This window comes from Triturus cristatus, chromosome 8 (genome assembly GCF_964204655.1).
Source record: "Triturus cristatus chromosome 8, aTriCri1.1, whole genome shotgun sequence".
Lineage (NCBI taxonomy): Eukaryota > Metazoa > Chordata > Amphibia > Caudata > Salamandridae > Triturus > Triturus cristatus.
Window position 1 is genome coordinate 73,038,536 of NC_140591.1, and position 19,535 is coordinate 73,058,070.

General features: G+C 45.7%; 2 protein-coding genes across 4 annotated transcripts in view; one reads left to right on the forward strand and one right to left on the reverse strand.

Annotated features, from left to right (window-relative positions):
* The window catches only part of TAF13 (TATA-box binding protein associated factor 13), a 34,852-nt gene extending 27,484 nt beyond the window's left edge, over window positions 1-7,368 (reverse strand). Inside the window, exon 1 of the mRNA XM_085621027.1 lies at window positions 6,586-7,368. Coding sequence (XP_085477153.1) covers window positions 6,586-6,783 — 198 coding nt within the window. The 5' untranslated portion in view covers window positions 6,784-7,368. The remainder of the gene's footprint in view (window positions 1-6,585) is intronic.
* Window positions 6,935-19,535, forward strand: part of NDC80 (NDC80 kinetochore complex component) — a 252,088-nt gene continuing 239,487 nt past the window's right edge. The window contains exon 1 of one of the 3 annotated variants that reach the window (XM_085621026.1): window positions 6,935-7,043. The gene's annotated coding sequence lies outside the window, so the exon portion shown is untranslated. Of the gene's footprint in view, window positions 7,044-7,348; window positions 7,559-19,535 lie in introns of those variants that run through there. The other 2 variants (XM_085621025.1, XM_085621024.1) reach the window with 2 other exon arrangements.

Genomic DNA, 19,535 nt, shown 5'->3' on the forward strand with positions numbered 1-19,535 from the left:
GTGCTGGATCTTGGTGCCCAGCAATGACCCTGTAAAGTAATTACAACAGTACTTACCGCTAACTTGATTTTCCTCCATAGGATAACATTGCCTGGTTTTTGCCAGAAATTCTTCTAAGTGTCGATTTTTGAAACATACAAATATTCCTTAAAAATCGCCTGTGGAACAAAAACGATTTCTTTCAACTGTTTACAGGAAATGCACCAGGGTTGGATCCAGGATCCAACCCTGAGTAAGAAAATCACATGCAAAGTAATTGAAATTGCATTTACTTTAAAAACTCCCATTGAGCTCAATGTTATAATTGTGTTTGAATTGTGTTGCCTATTGCAACAACTGTAACTATTGCATTTAAAAGTATATTGCTTATTGAAAATATACAACTACAGCATTTCATTCTGAGAAAGTATTTTGATACCTACTTGTGGTTCGAAAATAAGACAACTATATATTTTTATATACAAAGCAATTGGCCTAGAGTTCAGTTCTTGAGTGTGAGACCATTTGCTGACTGAGTGTGTACAACAAATGCTTTACACTGTCCTCTGATACTGCCTTACTGCTCGACCAAGCTACCACTTTAGAAAGTAAGGTTATATCTAACTTTAGCCTCTGCTAAACCTCTGGAGACTGGACTCTGTGCACACTGAACCTTACTTTGGTGCAGTATATACAGAGCCACTTTCTTACACGGATACAACCAAGTTTTGAAAGAGCAGCATATAGCGACAAATTGCAAGATAACGCAGCGTTATCAACCAAGTGTCAGACAGTACAAGAGATGACTAAAAAGCCAAGCAATTCAAATACAAGAAACGGTCATCTGCTTACCAAAACTGAGTAAAGAGTCATCATACCACAACATTGGGAGGAATGGCCCCAGAGGAAGTACACCGGGGTTGTGCTTACGGCGCTGTCCATAAATGAAGCAGTATACCACCAAAGCTGCTGGGTGGCAGCTCAGAACAATTCCAAAGATCTCCAGAAAAGTTAAGGGCCCCAATGAAGACCAAGAAAAAGGTCACGTTTCCACTTAATTATCAAAGATGACCCAGAGGCCAGCACGTCGCAAGGCCTCAGAGATGGTTTGCATAAACAAGATCACCAAGCAGCGTCGGAAAGAACACTACTTTCCACATTAGTAAATTCCACCAACAGTTAGAATGCTGCCGCCTTCTTTAAACTATTACCATTATTCGATACTGCCAAAAAAGCAAAAAATTGGAAACAGATGGACAGCTTGGATAGAGACATTGGATGATTTTATTGATGCGATAGAAGAAGCAGATAAGAAGATGATCAAATACCTCAAGAGTCTGGCTGGTGAAGGTTTAAAAGAAGTCAAAGAAAATGCTGCGAGCTGAAGAAATTGCATACAGGGAAATCAAAAGCAGTCTTGAATCTCAAGTTCAACCCAATGCCAAATGTAGATAACGAAAGGTACATTTTCAGTCTAGAACGACAGAAAGTTGGTGAAACTATCGACAAATTTGTTGAAAGACTGGATAAGCACATCAAACAATGTAAGTTCAATGAATTTAATGATGAGGAAGCTATACGCCTTAAAGTTATTGACACATGCCTGCCAGATTCATTCAGACAACGAATGCTAATAGAAACTCTTAGCGTGGGGCGAGTTCTTATGGCTGTAGAGCATGCTGATCAACATGCTGCTGACATGGAGGCCGGAAGTGCCCAGAGTGAGTCAATCATGTACATGAAAAGTAAGCCAAAGCACAAGGCAGAAGGACACAAAGTGATGTCTCCACAGAAAAAGAAGTTGTGCTTCAGGTGTAGATTTTTGTTTCCAAACGCAAGTATATGTCCTGCCATTGGACAGGTTTACAAAGGCCGTGGGAAGGAGAACCATTTAGTAATGGCTTACAAGGCTGAAGCCTGCATAGATTTCATTGTGAAATCAAGCACACCAGCTGCCATTTTGTTAGAATAAAGTGTTACTGTCACAAGTCAAGATAATGACATGTTAAAACTAAAGAACATTGTTACGCATCAATCTTGGAACCAGTACACTCGACCTCTTACCAGTGACAGTGAGATACCAGAAGTTTAAAAACGTCAATGACGAACTCTCCGTTACTCAGTAAGGCATTATTCTGAGAGGTTCAAGAATTGCTGTTATGGAAAGTCTGCGACAGCAGATAATTGAAATAGCGCTTGAAGGACATTGTGGAATGGCTGCAACAAAATGAGCTCTCCCAGACAGACTCTGGTCTCCTCATCTCAATGAGAGTTGAAAGGTCAGTCATCTTTGTAACTGCCTTTCATCGAAAATCACAGTTGAGAATTCAGATACTTTCTCAGTCATCTTAATGTGAAGCAACAGAAGAGCACACCTCTTTGGCCACATGAGTACTTAAGAAAGCTGTTCAGTGTGTTGTATAGGAAAAGCTCGACCTTAAAAGTATCTTGAATTCTACTCTTCGAGCTTATTGCTCGACCCCTCACTCAACCATAGGTGAAAGCCCTGCTACCTTGATATTCAGGTGAGCCATGACGACCAAGTTACTTCAATGGACCAACAGAAGATAAAGTACTGAAGAAGAACCCCATATAAAAGGCATGGATCTTAAAAGGAAAATCAGGGGCTTCTGTTAGAACAAAGGGGAGATGTGAAAGAGGAATGGGGGGACTGGAGAGGTGTAAGATACAAACAGACAAAAATTTGAATGGAGAGACGAGGTGAATGAGAAGTGCTGAGGGGCACAGGAGGTGACAGGGCCAGAGAGGCCATGAGATAAATGTGAGAGACTGTTAGAGATGAGGGCAGTGAAAAGACAAAATGGCAAGAGGTGATTAAAGGTGAAGTGAGAGGTTGAATGGGGAGAATTCAGAAGTTGTAAAAAGGGGTGAAAGAAAATGGCCTGCAAAGTGAGAGAGGGATCCAGGGTTAGGAGAGGCGAGAGGGATGGAAGGGAGGGGGTGAGAGGAAAGCTGCATGGGTAAACTGTTTAACTCTGCACAAAACCGCCTGGGTTTTAAGGGACCCCTGCTTCTCCCGGTCAGGGTCAGGTGAGCTTCTAATGTGGCAGCACGTATTGCTGCAGAGTGGAAGGCCCTTCACAAAGGTTGACTTGAAATCTTTCTGATGATAATTGCTGTATTTTGGCTATAAATGGGTACTGATTGGGTGAAATCTTTCCTCGGTGTTACTGTGTGTAAAAAATGTAAAAATAATGAAGCAATGCTATCCCAAAATACGCGGCATCACATAACCTCATTTACATTTTCATCGCACACAATTTAGTCAACAGGTTTATAAATTTGTCAAGAGGGTGTCCTTACGCCTCAAAATGTTGACAAGGGGGTCTCGGCATCCAAAAGTTTGAAGACCTCTGTTCTAGATCCTGAAGGCAGACATTTGACATTTTGTACCCCTTTTGGCTGTTTCAGATTTAAGCGTATGCCGTTTGGAAGACCGCAGCCGCTGATGCTAAGCCGAAGGCTAATGTCTAGACCTTTTGGTCATATGTCTGAAGTCATTTTTTTCCAGGACGACATTTTGATCATGGGTGAAAGCAAACCTCATCATACTATACTCAGAAAAATCCTTAAAATACTGGAAGAAAATGGTTTAGCTGTTGAATAAAACAAGTGCAAGTTTGCAGAAAAATCAGTTACATATTTAGGGCACAAAATTTGTGACATGGGCATCAAACCCAAAACAAAATTAGTTGATGCAATTGTTAATTCTCCAGCACCCAAGTCGAACTTAGATCTTTTTTAGGATTAGCGGAATTTTATTCCAAGTTTGTCAATCAATTTTCACAGAAGACGTACGAGATGCGTGTATTGATGAAAAATAAGACCCCGTTTGTTTGGAGTGATGGATGCCAGAAAGCGTTTCTTGAAATAAAGGCTGCTATTGCAAATGCACCTACCCGACAAGGTTTTCTCATCACTGATGCTAGTGGCACTGGGCTAGGAGGTGTTCTCTCGCAGATGTCTGCTCAGGGTGTAGAGGTGGTCATAGCCTTTACCTCACGTTCACTCTCACCATGTGAGGAGAAATATTCTGTAATTAAACGCGAGACTCTGGCTTGCGTATGGGCTATGGAATATTTCCCCAAATTTATTTGGTGCAAAAAGTTTACTCTCCGATCAGATCATATGCCCTTAACAAAACTGCTAACAACAGAAGGGTTGTGCAGAGCTTCAGCAAGAATAGCAAGGCTGTCCATGAGACTTCAGGATTTTGTATACGAGGTAGAGTATGTTCCTGGAGTCAAGAACTTAATTGCAGATTTCCTTAGCAGACTGCTCCTACCTCTCAGGGAAATTGATCAGAGCTCATGGAATGATTGTTGTGTGGCTGGAGTATTTTCTGATTCTGGTGGTTTGTGCATGGATGAATGGGAACGAGAATCTGCAAAGGATGAAATCCTAAAAATTGGTTGGTCTGCATAATCTAAATCTGAACCACAAATTAGACCATTCTGGGAGGTCAGAGATGAATTGAGTTATGATGACAAGTTTTTGTGCCGTGGTGAGAAACTCATTCCACCTAAAGAGGTTTGTCAAAATATTATTGACATTAGACATGAAGGTCACCCTGGAATTTCCAGAACTAAGAAGAATATTAAAGCTTTGTACTGGTGGCCTGGAATTGACTTAGAAATAGAAAGACGTATTTGAGAGTGTGTAAGTTGCAAGTGTGCTGACAAAAGTCAGAATACCTTTAATCCACCTATGTCTTCAATAGGATGTCCCAAGTTACCGTGGGAAGAATTAGCCTTAGATATTATGGGGCCTATTATGTGGCCAGATGGTTTGTGGAAGCATATCTTAGTTTTAGTGGATTTATTTTCAAGGTGGATTGAAGTGAAGGTAGTTTAACGTATTGATACTGACATCGTCATACGATTTTAAGATGAATGTTTTATCAGAGACGATTGCCTGCTTCTATTTTAACGGATAATGGTGTGCAATTCAAATCAGAGGCTATGAGAAAGTTCATGGATTCCACTGGTATAAAACAAAGGTTCACGGCCCTGTACCATCCCAGGGGAAATTCAGTTGTTGAAAGAGTCAACAGGGTCATAAAAGGAGCATTACAACTTGCAAGTAAAGGTAAAAAGAATTGGAATGCAGAATTAGATAAAATGATATGGTCTTACAGAATAACGGTCCATGACACTTGTGGGGAAAGTCCCTTTGGACTCATGAGAGGAAGGTTTCCCTATTGCAAGATTAATCCTGTATGGATGGGTAGAAGCAAAAAGTGCAATTGGAACAGCACAAAGGTTAGAGAAAACATACACAATTCGCAAAGGAAGAACAAAATGTATTTTGATGTAAAACATGGCACTAAGAATGTGTTTTTAAAGGCTGGTCAATTGGTAAGGTTCAAAACTGCAAAGAAAGTTGGAAAATTACAACCATGTTTTTCTGAACCTAAGACTGTCACCAAAGTAATGCGCAATACTGTGATGTTAGATGATGGTAGTATCCACCACATGAGCCGCGTTGCTTTGGCTCGATTTTCTGGGTCAAATCAAATGCCTAAAAAGGGAGGAGTGGGTCTTGATTACTGGTGGTTAAGCCCTACCACAGGTTCTGATTCGGTGTCTGGGCATGACACCAAGGTCAGGAATGATAACATTGAAAGGGAGTCCAGTGATACTGAATTAGATTCTGGTGTGGTGCAGGACACTGGTGTTCAAGACACTTCTCCAACTTTGTCCACAGCAGAACCTGTCTGCGGAAAAGAGTATATTCAGGTGTCTACTAAGTTCGGAACGCAAGTTGTTGCACCTAAATTTTTACGGGATTTTGTGTGCGATTAAATTGTCTTACATTATTGTTATTAGTCCATATTTATTAAGTTCTTATTCCTTTCTTTATTGTTAGTTTTGTTTTCTCAATTATTAGAAAAGGGGATGTGTAGTAACATGTTGTAATGTATTAGCGAGTCATAGGGGTGGAATGCTTTGAGTGGAATGTGGTTACATCATAGAATGTCTATATATGTGGGAACCGTGGAATGTTGATGTCATTCTGCTTGTGTCCTTGTTGCTACTGCCAGCACCCTATTCTCCTACTTAACTTTATCTTCAATAAAGAAGAGTAAACTGCAATCGCCTGGAGTGGATTCTTTCTACAGGGCGCTACAGACACAAGCTTGGCAGTAGTGCCTATGGGAGTAAAACATTCCTTTACAACGTGACTGAGACGAGGGAGGAGCTGCATCACTGAAGGCTATTATCTGCCCCAATCCGACCCTGCTGGCTAAATGGTCAGCCTGCCCCCGACTGGGATACACTCAAGCCAATATCCTACGACATGAACACACTCCCTTTTCATGACCCTCAAGGCCACTTGGCATTCACTTCAGCCCAACGTTGTAAACATGTATTCTATACCTGTACTAAGTTAATTTTTGCAAATGTATTCTATTTTTACTTTTTTAACTATCTTGATTGTATTTGTAACTTGTAAGTATGTGACACCAGAGCTGCTAGGAAAGAGGCCCCGATAACGATGTAGGATACATATCAGCTCTCCCAAGCCCCCTTCGTGTGATAAAAGGCCTCTACGAACAGCTACTATTCCATTAAAACCACTCACTGTCTGATCTTCCTCCTCATCTGCCATTGTATCGCTTGTTTTTCGTTTTCTTGGGGCAGATTTAATCTCTTCCGCTGTGAAGAAAAACTCCAAACAAGCCCCGCCCATAAAAAGACATAAACGGGTTACAGGCTTTAATAACCGTCGTTGGTCGTCGCAACCAACTCCTTTCGAGGGTGTTATGAGAGCAGAGAACATCAACAGCACCGTTGACCGGACATTATCAATATCTGCTCCTGCCACGAATAACCATCACAAACGCACACTGTGCATGTTAGCGCTAGAGTTCTTCTGTCGTTGTCACTCCCCACAAAGCAGTGTTTTCTTTGCTCCTATTGGGTACGAGGGAGCTTAGCCGTCATCCCGTTGGTTCGGTACTCCTATACGCTTATCGCATTGGACAAGAGGGAGCTTTGCTGTCATCCAATTGGTTGAGTACTATTGAGCACCCTCTAAAGGTCAAATGAAAATAATTATTTTATTTTATTTACTTAATAAATACATGAACTCGTTTAGCCTTTTTAATTGAGCTTCCAATGTTTGGAGAACCAAGAATAAATGTACGCCTGGCTGCGATGAGGGTTGAATTATTTTCTATCTTTTTTATGCCGAGTAGCACGGGTTTCGTTTCAGCCGGTGTCCTCAATATTTCATGGCCCCATGAGTGCATCCAGCAGGAGACTCGGTGCTTCTGTAGTCCCTTTATTGTTTTCACAGTCTAGGTAGGGCCAGCTGGAGTCGACCCCCAGAAAGGCGGGGCCATGTTGTGCTTAACGTCTTATCCGGTTTTGCGGTAGGCAGTTTTGAAACAAGGACGTAATGGAATTGGGCGTGGTGTCGAAGTCACTGGACTGAGCCGATTGGCGGAGCATGGCAGACCGCTCTGCTCGGATTGGTGAGTGTAAGCACAGTAGGCAGCGGTTGGCTGGTGGTGGCGCGCGCATTTTGTATGGCTTCAACAGGACTTTATACCGTAAGTACTTCCCAAGGTATCAAACAGGCATGTTTGAAGGGTGGTGGTTTTAAGGAGAAGTGCGGGATGGAGATGGGCTGCAAACGCAAGCAGTGCCCTCCTGCTACAGCATACTAGGGCTTTTTTAAACATTTGGTGTTAATATGTTTTTGCTTATGACTAAGGGCCAGGGCCCTGGGTCCCCATGCATTTATAATAACCAGGCAGACACAATGGTATGTTATCTGGAACTGACCCAAAGCACGTGCGCCCGTCCCTTTTATTGACAGGGTCATCTGACCGGTGGCACCTGTCATTGGATGGGTGTGGGGGTGAGTGTGGGAGCCATCCCTCAAGGAGTGGCTCGTGGAAACACATCGTTTACAAACACTAGAACGTGACCAGTCGGTCACTACATCCCTCCCAAACTTTATTAAAAATGGGACAGGCAGTCCAACCTGTGGGAGAGAACAAAATGACAAAACAAAATTCCAGAGTCCATTCAGGTTGCTGGCTTGACAGGATAAGTGGATAGGATTAGCAGGGAGCACCAGGTAGCACGACACAACTCTGTCATTTTAATCAGACCACTCTGGGCACAAATGGCAGTGTAATGAAGTCTGGATTTCTTGCACGCTAGTCCAAATTGTTACAGTCTACCTAGGCACTGTGGGTCCTGTCCCACCTGGTCTCGCTGCATGGAAGTCTAGTTACAATGTTTGCTGTGAGGTTGCATGTAAAGCAATAGTGATGCCAGTTGCTGATACGACTTCAAAGGCACCCTGGCTAGCAAGCCTCCAAAGACGGATGACGTCCCAGCAACTGTCGACATGTCTTCTTAGATTGCCCCAGTGCTTCCAGCTGCCCGATGGCGGAGCAACTTCCGGCTTCTTTCTCTCACCAGGATTCCCCTCTCTTATTAGGATTCCCTTCTCACAGTAGTCCTCTAAGGTCCTCTTCACCGGGCTTCCACGGGACTGTGTTCACTGTGTAGCATCCAACCCATGCCACACCATAGGGCCATGAAGGCAACGCCACCAGTCCTACCCCTGAGTGCGGAGGCAAACAAATATGGCCGCCCAACTTAGAAAATAGAAAGAGGATCACGCAACCATTAGACGCGTGTCCTCACTCCCCTTCCCCTGCTCCACAACATAAAATGAGGGTGGAAAGACGCTCTGTTGAGAGGAAAATACTCGCTTATTTGACAAGCAAACTGCGAGTAGCACGACAGGCGCTCAGTGCAACTTGCCGTGAGGCAAACATACAGGCATTCAAGCAATGTAGTGTGTAGCAGTAAAGACACACAAGATACATAGCACACAATAACATGAAATGTGGGAAAATACAATTAAAAGGCAAAATATGAGGAGTGCACTTAACTAGCTGCAAAGCAGCAAAGAAAGAGGAAGCTGGGTTGTTATAAAATGGTTGTATAGGGCTGGTTCGCTATGGTTTATCAGGTGACTGCTGGGACCATGGGAAATGTAGTGTTTTGAAAGTTTTAATTTGATTGGCTGCTGTTTTTTGAAGAATAAAGAAAGAGAAGCACAATCAAAACCTCAGTTTCTGACATAAAATCTTGAATTGGTATCTTTTGTGGACGGGGAGCGAAGAGAGTTTCTTCAGCTGATGGGTGATGTGTGTCTGGGTAGGTCGAGGATGAGTCTGCTGAGTTCCAAATGGTCTGCTGTCTCTTAAGGAGGTGTGTGGTAATTCCTGCGTAGAGTGCGTTGTCGGAGTCTAAGCGGCTCGTGATGAGGGCTTGAGTGACAGTGCATCTGGTGGATACTTGCAGCCATTTGAAGATCTTTTGGAGCATGCGCAGGGTGAGGAAGCAGGCGGAGGTGATCTGGTTCTTTATGGTGAGTTTGCTGTCCAAGACTATGCCAAGATTCCGGGCGTGGTTCGTGGGGTTGGGAGAAGGTCCCAATTCAGCAAGCCACCAGGAGTCGTTCCACATGTAGATGTTGCTCGTGAAGATCAGTACTTCAGTCTTGTCTGTGTTGAGCTTGAGGCAGTTGTGTTGCATCCAGTCTGCGATGCTGATCAGGCACAGGTGGAAGTTGGCCTTTATTGTGGACGGGTCTTTGGATCACAAGAGGATGAGCTGGGTGTCATTTGTGTAGCAGATGATGTTCAGCCCGTGGTTTCTGACGATGTTGGTCATGGGGTCAAGGCTAAACAGAGTAGGGATGAGCCTTGGGGGACACTGCAGATGATGTTCCTGGGCCCTGAGGTGAATGTTGGAATGCGGACTCTCTTTGTTCTTCCATCAGCTACGCCAACCAGGAATGTTATGACTATCAGGGTGTTATATTTAAACACTCGCTCTTTGGTTAAGCACTCTGAGGACATCTTTATCTTGCTATCTAACACCAATCCAGACATGCTCCTGCTCACGGTATCCTGGCTAACATCAGAGTCCCTCCCAGATATCTTGGCTGCCCTCCCCCCTGATTACTACATCCTTCACGCCGACCGTCATAGCGATCGGCCCGGGGGTGGGGTGGCAGCCATCATATCCAAACGCCTGAATTCCGTCTCCTCTTATTCCCTCCCCCTACCCAAGGTGGATAATTTACTCATCAGTGTGCAAACTGATACCGGTACTCTTACCCTCCTGCTTCTATACCGGCCTCCCTATCCTATGCCATCATTTCCCACCACCTTGAGTGAACAGCTGTCTAACCTTTTAACGCTGCACTCCAGTTTCGCCCTTTTCGGCGACCTAAACTATTGGTTCAACGACACCAATGCTGGCCCCCATGCCACAGAGCTCTTCGAGACCCTCAATAGTCTGAATCTCACTCAACAGATCACTCATCCCACCCACAATAAGGGCCATATCTTGGACCAGATCTGGACCTGTAATCTGGCCTCATCTCCACCAGACGTTTCCCCCTTTGTCTGGTCCGATCACAACCTAGTCGACACTACCATCACTGTCGCCGGTCAGATTCCTCCTCCTCTGATGGCTGGCGGCTCCTCACGGAAATGGAGTACATACGACTCTCAGGGCTTTCTCACGGCCCTGGCCGATACCCGCCCTGCCTTCCCCCCCTCAAATGACATCGACGGCATAGAACATGATCTCGGTTCCTGGCTAGAATCGGCCAGCAACCTCTTTGCTCCCCTGGTCAAATTTCCTAGTACCAGGCATCGCAGCTCCCACAGGTGGTTCTCTGGTGATCTTAAGCTCCTGAAACTAAAAACACGTCAGTTAGAACGCACCTGGAGACGCGACTATTCCGACCCAGCTCGACAGTCCTACCTGGCTGCGCGTAAAGAATACAAAGCTGCCATTAGCCTAGCCAAAATGGAACACTTCTGCAGGATCTCGTCGGCAGCCGACAAATCTAAGGAGGTGTTCAGAGTCATGGATGAACTCACTACAGATGACAGAACCCTCCCAGCCCAGACCCCTACTCAAGAGGCCTGTGACACCCTCAACTCCTTTTTTCTAGACAAAATCACGAAAATCAAAAAATCTATCCCTCCCTCTCCCCAGTCACCTTCACCGGTTTCCTGTACTAACAATTCCTCGACCTTTTCTCTTTTCCCGGCCCTAGATTCCACTTCCTTAGTGGAACTGGCAATCCGGGTAAAATCTGGTTCCCCGAATGATTGCTGCCCGCCATCTGTCCTACGGAGTATATGCCTGAACCTGCCTGACTGCATCCTACCTTTACTTAACGGGGCACTCAACAGCGCATCGTTCCGACTTCTTTCAAGGAGGCCATTGTAGTGCCCCTCCTCAAAAAACCCGGCGCCGACCTCGCGGAGCCTTCGAATTACCGCCCCATTTCCCTCCGTCCGTACTTTTCAAAATTGATGGAGGCCCACGTCACCCGGTGCCTGTCAAATTTTATCGAATCGTCCAATTGTCTCGAGCCTAATCAAGCCGGCTTTAGACCTGCCCACTCTACTGAGCATGTCATCTTGGCAGCTCTGGACACACTCAGGAACAACGCGGACGCTGGGTCTCCCCAAGCCCTCGTCCTCCTGGATCTATCAGCCGCGTTCGACACGGTGGACCATAACATCCTTCTCCACCGTATCGGGCAGGCTGGCATCCAGGGTACCGCTCTCAGTTGGGTCAAGTCCTTCCTTACTGGAAGAACACAGGCAGTTCGCCTGGAGCCCTACACTGCCACTAAAACCCCCACGTTTTGTGGAGTCCCTCAGGGCTCCTCTTTATCGCCGCTTTTATTTAATCTATACCTCCGGCCTCTGATCCAATCTCTTCAGAAATGGGACATCGTCGTTTATAATTGCGCTGACGACCTACAGATCATTCTTCCGCTCAACTCACCTCACGCCACCAAAACGTTTCATGCAGTCATGATCCACATCCAATGTTGGATGAACCTGAATCAATTGAAACTTAACCCCGGGAAAACTGAGCTCCTCCTTCCGGGACTCAGCCACGCTCACTGGGGCCCGCAGTTCTGGCCCCCGGAGCTAGGCTCCCCCCCAATCCCGGTGAAAGCAGTAAAGAGTCTGGGAATGATCATTGACACTGAACTTTCTCTCAGAGCACAGGTGGGTTCGGTAATATCTTCCTGCATGTACCAGCTTCGGAAGATCCGCAAAGTCCGCCACCTACTTCCCTCCGCTGCACTTACCCAAGTTGTCATTTCACTTGTGCTCTCCCGTCTGGACTTTTCTAACTCCATCTACCACGGCCTCCCATCATCCCTGACACATCTTCTCCAAGTTGTCCAGAATCAAGCGGCCCGCCTAATTTTTAATACCCCTAGATGGCAGTCAGCCAAACCCCTACTCCACAGTCTTCATTGGCTCCCAATCGACCAAAGGGCAGCTTTCAAGGTGGCATGTCTCACTTTTAAAACCCTCCACTGCTCCGGCCCCGCGTTTGTAAAATCTCTTATTCGCCCCTACTGTCCACAGCGTGACCTTCGATCTGCCCATCGCCACCTGCTAGCCACCCCCAAAATTAGAACCAAGAAACTCGGCGGTCGCCGGTTTTCCTACCTAGCTCCTGGACTTTGGAATCCCCTCCCTCTCTTCATCAAATCCTCCTCCTCTCTCATGAACTTCAGAAAACTACTTAAGACTTATCTTTTCCCTCTTCTTAGCTAGAATCCCGCTTCTCTCGTCTTCCCCCTCATTTACTCTGTCTTCCAGTGCCAGGAAGCTTCGGCGACAGTGCGCTTTACAAATTACACCTGAGATAAGATAAGAAAATGAGAAAGGATGTGATCTATTTCAGAGCCTCCTCTTGGATTCCGATCTGATGAAGCCTTTTGATTAAGGTGTGGAGGGACAGTGTTGAAGGCTGCTGAAAGATCGAGAAGGCTTAGGGCAGCCGCACCTCCCCGATCTAGGAGGGTTCTGATGTTGTCAGTGGCTGCGATCATGGTGCTTGGTTCGTGCAGAATCCAGATTGGATGCGTCCAGAAGATCATTGTTCTCGATGTATTTCACGAGTTTGAGGTAGATGGCCTTTTTGAGTACCTTGGTGGGAAAGGGAAGCAGGGAGATGTGTTGGCAGTTTTTGAGCTTGTTGGGATCTGCTTACAATTTTTTGAGGAGGAGTTTTTCAGTGTTTCCACTCGCCTGGGAAGGTGGCCAAGATGATGGATGTGTTGAAGATGGCTGTGAGCTTGTCGCTGATGATCTTGTTGCAGCGGATGATCATGTGGTGGGGGCAGGGGTCTGTGTGTGGTCCTCAGTGGACCAATTGCATGATGTCAGTGGCGCTCTGCGTGGTGAGCTAGTTCCAAGCAGTGACCCCGTGGTCAGATATTGTGACTGTGGAAGCGAGGAGGCAGAGGGTATCGACAGGGACTAGCTGGGGTTCTATGTTTTTGTGGATTGTAGCGATCTTGTGAAAGAATTCCGCCAGGATTCCGCAGAGTTCTTGGGAGGGGGTGATGGTGTTTTTAATCGCTGAGGGATCCGAGAACTCCTTGGCGATGCTGAAGAGTTCTTTGCTGTGGTTGGATATGGATTTGATGCGGTCGGCTAAGGCATTTTCTTGTCTCTTTCAGGAGTTTGTGGTTCTGGTTGAGTGATGTCTTGAAGTGGGTCCGATTTGTGGGCTCCTTGCTGGTGTGTCATTTCCTTTCCAGTTGCTTTCATTTCTGTTTCGTGGTACTCAGTTCCAGGGTGGATCTCTTGAGTTTGGTGGGTTTGATGGGGGCGACTCTGTTGGCGCAGTCTGTGATTCAGGTGGTGAAGTTCTGACAGTTTGTTCAAGGTTGGAAGTGATGTCGGGGTGGGAGGTGTTAAGGGCATTGGTCCATTGTCTTTCAGATACTTAGTTCCAGCTGCGGTGTGGAGTGTTGGGTGGTCTGTTCACGGCGCTGGGGGCTACTGTGAAGGTGAAGTGGGTGCTTGCGTGGTCCGCCCAGGTGAGCTTCGGTGGCATGGCTGTACTTGACTCTGTTTCTGGCTGTGATGATAGGGTCCATCCAGCATGTGCCCTGTGATGTGTGTGGGGTTGGTGACTAGCTGGGTGAGGCTGATGTTGTTCATGCTGTCGAGAAGGCTGGTGTCGAGGTGAAAATTGACATCTCTGAGGAAGATGTGTTCAGTTTCTTTGGCTTGAGGGACGATGAATTTGGGCATGTCATCGCAAAAGCCGGGGCGTGGTCCTAGAGGTCTGTAGGCGAGGATACCTCTGATGGTGGTTTTGCCTTCTATTCTGAGTTGGAAGTTGAGGTGTTCTATGATTGGGGTGGTGTCGTCCGTGGCGGTGGTGCAGTGGATGGAATCTTTGTTGATCAGGGCGATTCCCCCCTTTGCGTTTGTCGATGCTGTCCTGGTTTGCTACCTTGAAGTCGTTGGGCGTGACCATGGCGATGTCAGGTGGGATTCAGGTTTGAGCCAGGTCTCTGTGAGGAAGATGATGTAATGTGTGAGGTAGGTGATGGTGTCCCAGATCTCCGTGGCGTGTTTGCAGAGCGATCGGGCATTGAGCAGGAGGCATGGAGTTGTTTAGCCGCAGTCATGGTTGGTGTGGTAGCGGCAGTTGCGTGCATGGGATGCTCTGGTGTTGCAGGAGAAGAGGCAATGGCGACATGAGAAACACCCCACTGTTGAGGGCGGCAGCAGTTGTTGTGGGTTCTGCAGTCCAAAGTGATGAGTTTGGCACTGGTGTAGCTGTGGGTAAGAGGAGATCCAGGGTTCCATCTGCTGGGCGTGTTCCAGGCACTGGTGGATTGCCTGTGTTGCCCCGCCGCTGGCGGCCTCTATTAAGTAGGTCGTGGGAGAGGTGCTGGGCGGAGTTAGCAGTGGCAGGAAGCGGGTGGAAAACACAAAGGCGGGAAAACACCGACGGGTGGCGGGACAAAAAAAAGGCAACAGAGTAAACAGAAATAAATATGACAATTGCACACATACCAAGGCTATGATAGTAAACACAATAAGATACAAGGGCACACAATAACAACAAAAGCAATAGAGTGAGATACAAGGGCACCATCAGCGGAGATAACAGGCACAATCGGTGGCAATAGCAGGCCACAGTCAACATAATTAACGGGCACAACTGGCGAAAATAGCAAGGCACACTCAGCAGAACTGATAAGCCACAGTAGGGCTAAGCGGGAGCACAAGCGAGGCAGCAATAAGCTAGAATGGGCTAGGATCATCTAGAATGAGAGGGCTGGGCTGAGCATCTTTTGTAGGAGAGGTTAATTCAGCCACTTTCTAATCCTTGTGGTGGGAAGACTGGAAGGGATGTATATACTTTACAAGTTCTTTCGGTCACGTAAGTGGGGATGCTCCTTTCAGGTAGCAGCCGCAAAGCTATGGAACAGCCTGCCTCCCTCTCTGAGACAGGTGCAGGATCTACTTGGTTTTAGGCGACTTCTGAATACCTCGCTCTTCCAACAGTAAGGAGGCGCTTGCTGTTTCTGTGTACACTGCTCTGTTAAGGGTTTGAGACTGCGCCGGTACACTCCCTGGAGTAGCTGCGCGCTCTTCAAATACCTCATAACATAACAACAAGTGACATAGGTGACCAGAAGACTTCAGTTTTCATATCATGGGCTTTCCTATTACGAGTAACTACACTGAGGTGTGATTGGCTGAAATGAAAACAAACCAATCCTCTCCTATCAAGACTGCACCGATTTGTTTAATTAGATCCCACGACTGGGAAACTAGTTTCCCAGTAGCATGGAGTCATCTGGTCACCTTAAAGAAGCCCATGCCGTGACACCTTCATTTAGTCTTACTTTTTTGCTGTTGATATCAGTACATTTTCACTTGGTGAGCTTCACACTTGTCAACTTTTCAAGACAACAATGAGCGTTATTTCGTGCAGCGCTGTAAACACTACTTGGGTCGCGTAGTTACTGCGGCTGGCGGAAGCCTTTGTCCATTGATATATTTTAGAGCACAGATTTGTCAATAATATTGATTTTGGAGTTTGTACAGTAGAAAAGCAAACACATGAGAAACAATCACCTCTCCCTGTTTTTATTGGAAAAACACAGATTGGGCGGTAGTGTAAAGGCCTATAGAGGTTTGGCCTGACTACATCAGGTGCACAAGGAACCATGTACTCTAGTGACCGGGCACGGTCACCAGTGACAGTAAATGGGACTGATTGGCACATGGGCCGGCAGTTGCAACCCAGCCCTGGTGTATCGTGTAGTTTCTGCATGCTGCTTCTTCAAATGCAAAAAACAATTGATGGACAGAAAGAAATGTTTCTTTTGCACATGTCGCCCTAAGTAGGAAGGGTATACCCAGACGTGGGTCCCGTGCTCATTAAACCACTGGATTCAAGCTAGCCTGGCTGATGAAGGGTGATGCTCTGAAACCAGTCCCAGGATACTTGTTTCTGGTCCAGGGAGGACCTGGCTTGGCAGTTCTGGCTGGACTGTTCCCACAAGGAACAGGGTTGAGACTGATTTGCATATGGCTGGGTCCAAACTGGGGTGGTGTGGTGAGCAAAAGAATGATGGATTTAACCCAGATCCCTGTGACTGGAGATGAATATTTGCATTGTCCAGCGTTCCGTCCATCAATTGTTTCTTTGGCAAGCTTTTTCAAATGCAGCACCCTGTGCCACCACACCCCATTGGCGACAAAGGTATGATCGGCCAGTGAGTGGGAGAGGCTGCTTCTCAGTGGCTTTGCGGGTGTCTTTCTCCTGTTTCGGGGCAGACACCACAGAATCATGTTGGTGCCACTGTTCTAAAATTGGAAGGTTCCAATACGTCTCCAAGAGGCTGCAATGGTAGTGAATAAGGTGAGTGGTTGCCTGACTCTAAAATGAAAAGGGTCACACTTTGGCCTTTTTCAGTGTTTATAACTCAGTGCTGCTCTATTGTCTTCAATGAAGGTCTTAATGTTCCAAAGTTTCCAGGCCCACAAGAGGAGCATTTTGTGGCTAGCCACCTCTAGAAATCTTTACTGCATGCTGATGGAGAGTTCTGCGGGAGCCTGAGCAGCCTCTTGCCTGAATGGGTGGGTGAAAAAACAACTCCATTCTCCCAAGGCACTCCCTTTTCCTGATGTTTAACAGATGTCGGTACACCGATGGCTGTCCAGGCTACTTCCATTGCTTTTGGTAATGGGAAGCCTGAAGAACCAAAGGAAAGTAGAACAATTAAAACAAATATTTTCTGTGTTTGTTTGGCTGTTTGGGCTTAATTTTACCAAAAGTAAGGCGAGTAGCCCAGACAGCCATCTGTGTACCAGCAGGTTTATTGGAAGAAGCACCAAAGGAGGATGGAGCTGTTTTTACCATTCAACCATTCAGGTGAGAGGCTGCTCATTCTTCCTCAGTGCTCCCAGACCATGGCCTTAACAGCTGTTAATCCCTCTGCACCCCTGACCCTTGATATCCACCTTTGTATGCGGCTTGGGCCCATAACTAAAGTGAGTGTAATTAACAGTCATTATTTCCTACAGGGGGATCAATAACATTTAATTACAACACATAGCCGTTCAGAAAAACATACAACATTACTTTGAGACTGGAGCCCGTTGTAAGAAACTCCTGTAACCAATGCAGTGCCACAAGTATCAGTTTGTGCAATCACATACCTGCAGCAAAACATTTTTTTAAGTAACCTTTCCCAGATGCACCTATTATTGTATTTCATATGTAAACATGGCTTCTTTTACAAGATTTGGCTCGAGATTGCTGTTGTCTTTAAGCCTATGTTACCAGTCCTTTTAAAATGTACTTAAAGTGGGATTTGCCCGCACCCAGATGGCTATTTTTCCAAGCTTCATGTTACTAAAGTTTAGTGTAGCCTTTCGCATTTTAATAGTCTTCCATTGGACTGCAAGAGGGACTTTTACATAATTGAAAATCATTCATCACACTGTCACATTCAAATCTTTACCTCAAAGCAACTCTTTTTCTTGTGTTGGCACCCGTTAACATGTTAAAGCCAGATCAACGGGCTCTGCAAATGCTAGCTTTACTTGTTTACACTTTTTCGATTGTTGATTCAATGTGATGAAGTCCCCAACATCTTCGCATGTGTACTATTTTAATTGACTTCACAGATATGCCAGTCCATTACGCTATACTTTGAATAAAAGACGTCGCCTTCATATAACTCCCTTCGAATAACAACAGGCACCCTCAAATAACTCATCCAACAATGCTTTCTATATTTGGAGTTACAACCCACTTTCAGAGTCATAACTTTTGACTTACTTGTCTATTGTAAATGATTTTACTCCTACAATTGATGGAGTTAGACAGCGTAGAGCCAGTGCATTGTCAGTATCTTCATGTGGCAGGAATGGGGCTCTTTTTTTTCTCTCTGTCCCCTGACCTACATCTACCTCCTCGCCACCCTTGCCTGCTACAGCATTAAAATTCCAGTTATCAGCTGAGGAGCATGAACCCCAGGGATCCGCATCCATACTCAACCTATTCTAGGCTTTGCTACAATTGGCTTGTTAATTTAATATGGATAGTTGATTATCACTGCTACAAAAACGCATCCTCTATTTGCATCGCTCTCACATCCTGTGGGACTTGGTTCATGCAGTTTAATACTCCAAAAATAAATCAGACTTCAAATACAAGTGTTGATAAAGGTAGGTTTACACAAAGCCGTTGATTGGATCCTAAAACGAAAAGCTCTTGTACTGGAACACGACTAATCGAATCCTGGCTCCTTCTTGGTGCCTTATGTCCCAAGAAGTGTTCCGTCAATGGATTTCTTTCAGCGTCCAGCAGCTCTCTGGAGTTTTTCAGTCCTGCCAAGGCACAAGCACAGTTTTGTCTCGAATACTTTCATGGTGCATATTATCACTTTCAAGTTTGGTCTTTTACTCGTTGCCCTTTACAAAGCTTTTATAAGGAAACCTTTGTACATTTTGAACTTGATTCTTCATTGCCCCAACACTATGCCAGTGCTCCATTTTAGTGTAACAAACTAAGCAGGAGCCAGGAACAGTCCAAGAGATCTCCCCCAGTGAAGACACATTTTATTAAAAGCTATAACCTTATTAAACCGACAGCTCTCTGTGTACATTGGTTTATGTTCACCTTTATTGCAAGTAAAGCTAGGACATTTTCAAATAACATAGTCTTTCAACAGCTGAGGCTAGTACATTGAAAGCAACTGTTAGGTCATTTGAGAAAATTCGACATATCAGGGTTACAAAAACGGGCTCTGATTGGACATCATAAAGCACTCCATTTGTGTTACAATAAATAAGATCCTCTAAGCAAAGCTCCAGACTAACATTTTGCCGTAGGAGGCAATGGCTCTCAAACTAGATACTAAAGGCCCTAATTGCAACGGGTATGCCCAAACATGGGTCCCATGCTCAGTCTGCCATAGGGCTCAAGCTATACCTCACTGATGAGGCCTGAGTTGGTTGAGAACTGGTCTGGTGTTGCCTGTGGTCGTATTCAGGAGGGGGGGAGCTCGCATTGCAGTTCAGGATGAACTGTTACTATGAGGAGCAGGTTCGGCACTGATTTACATAAAGCAGACCTTTGTCTAGAGTGGCATGGTGGGTTAAAAACAATGGACTGGAA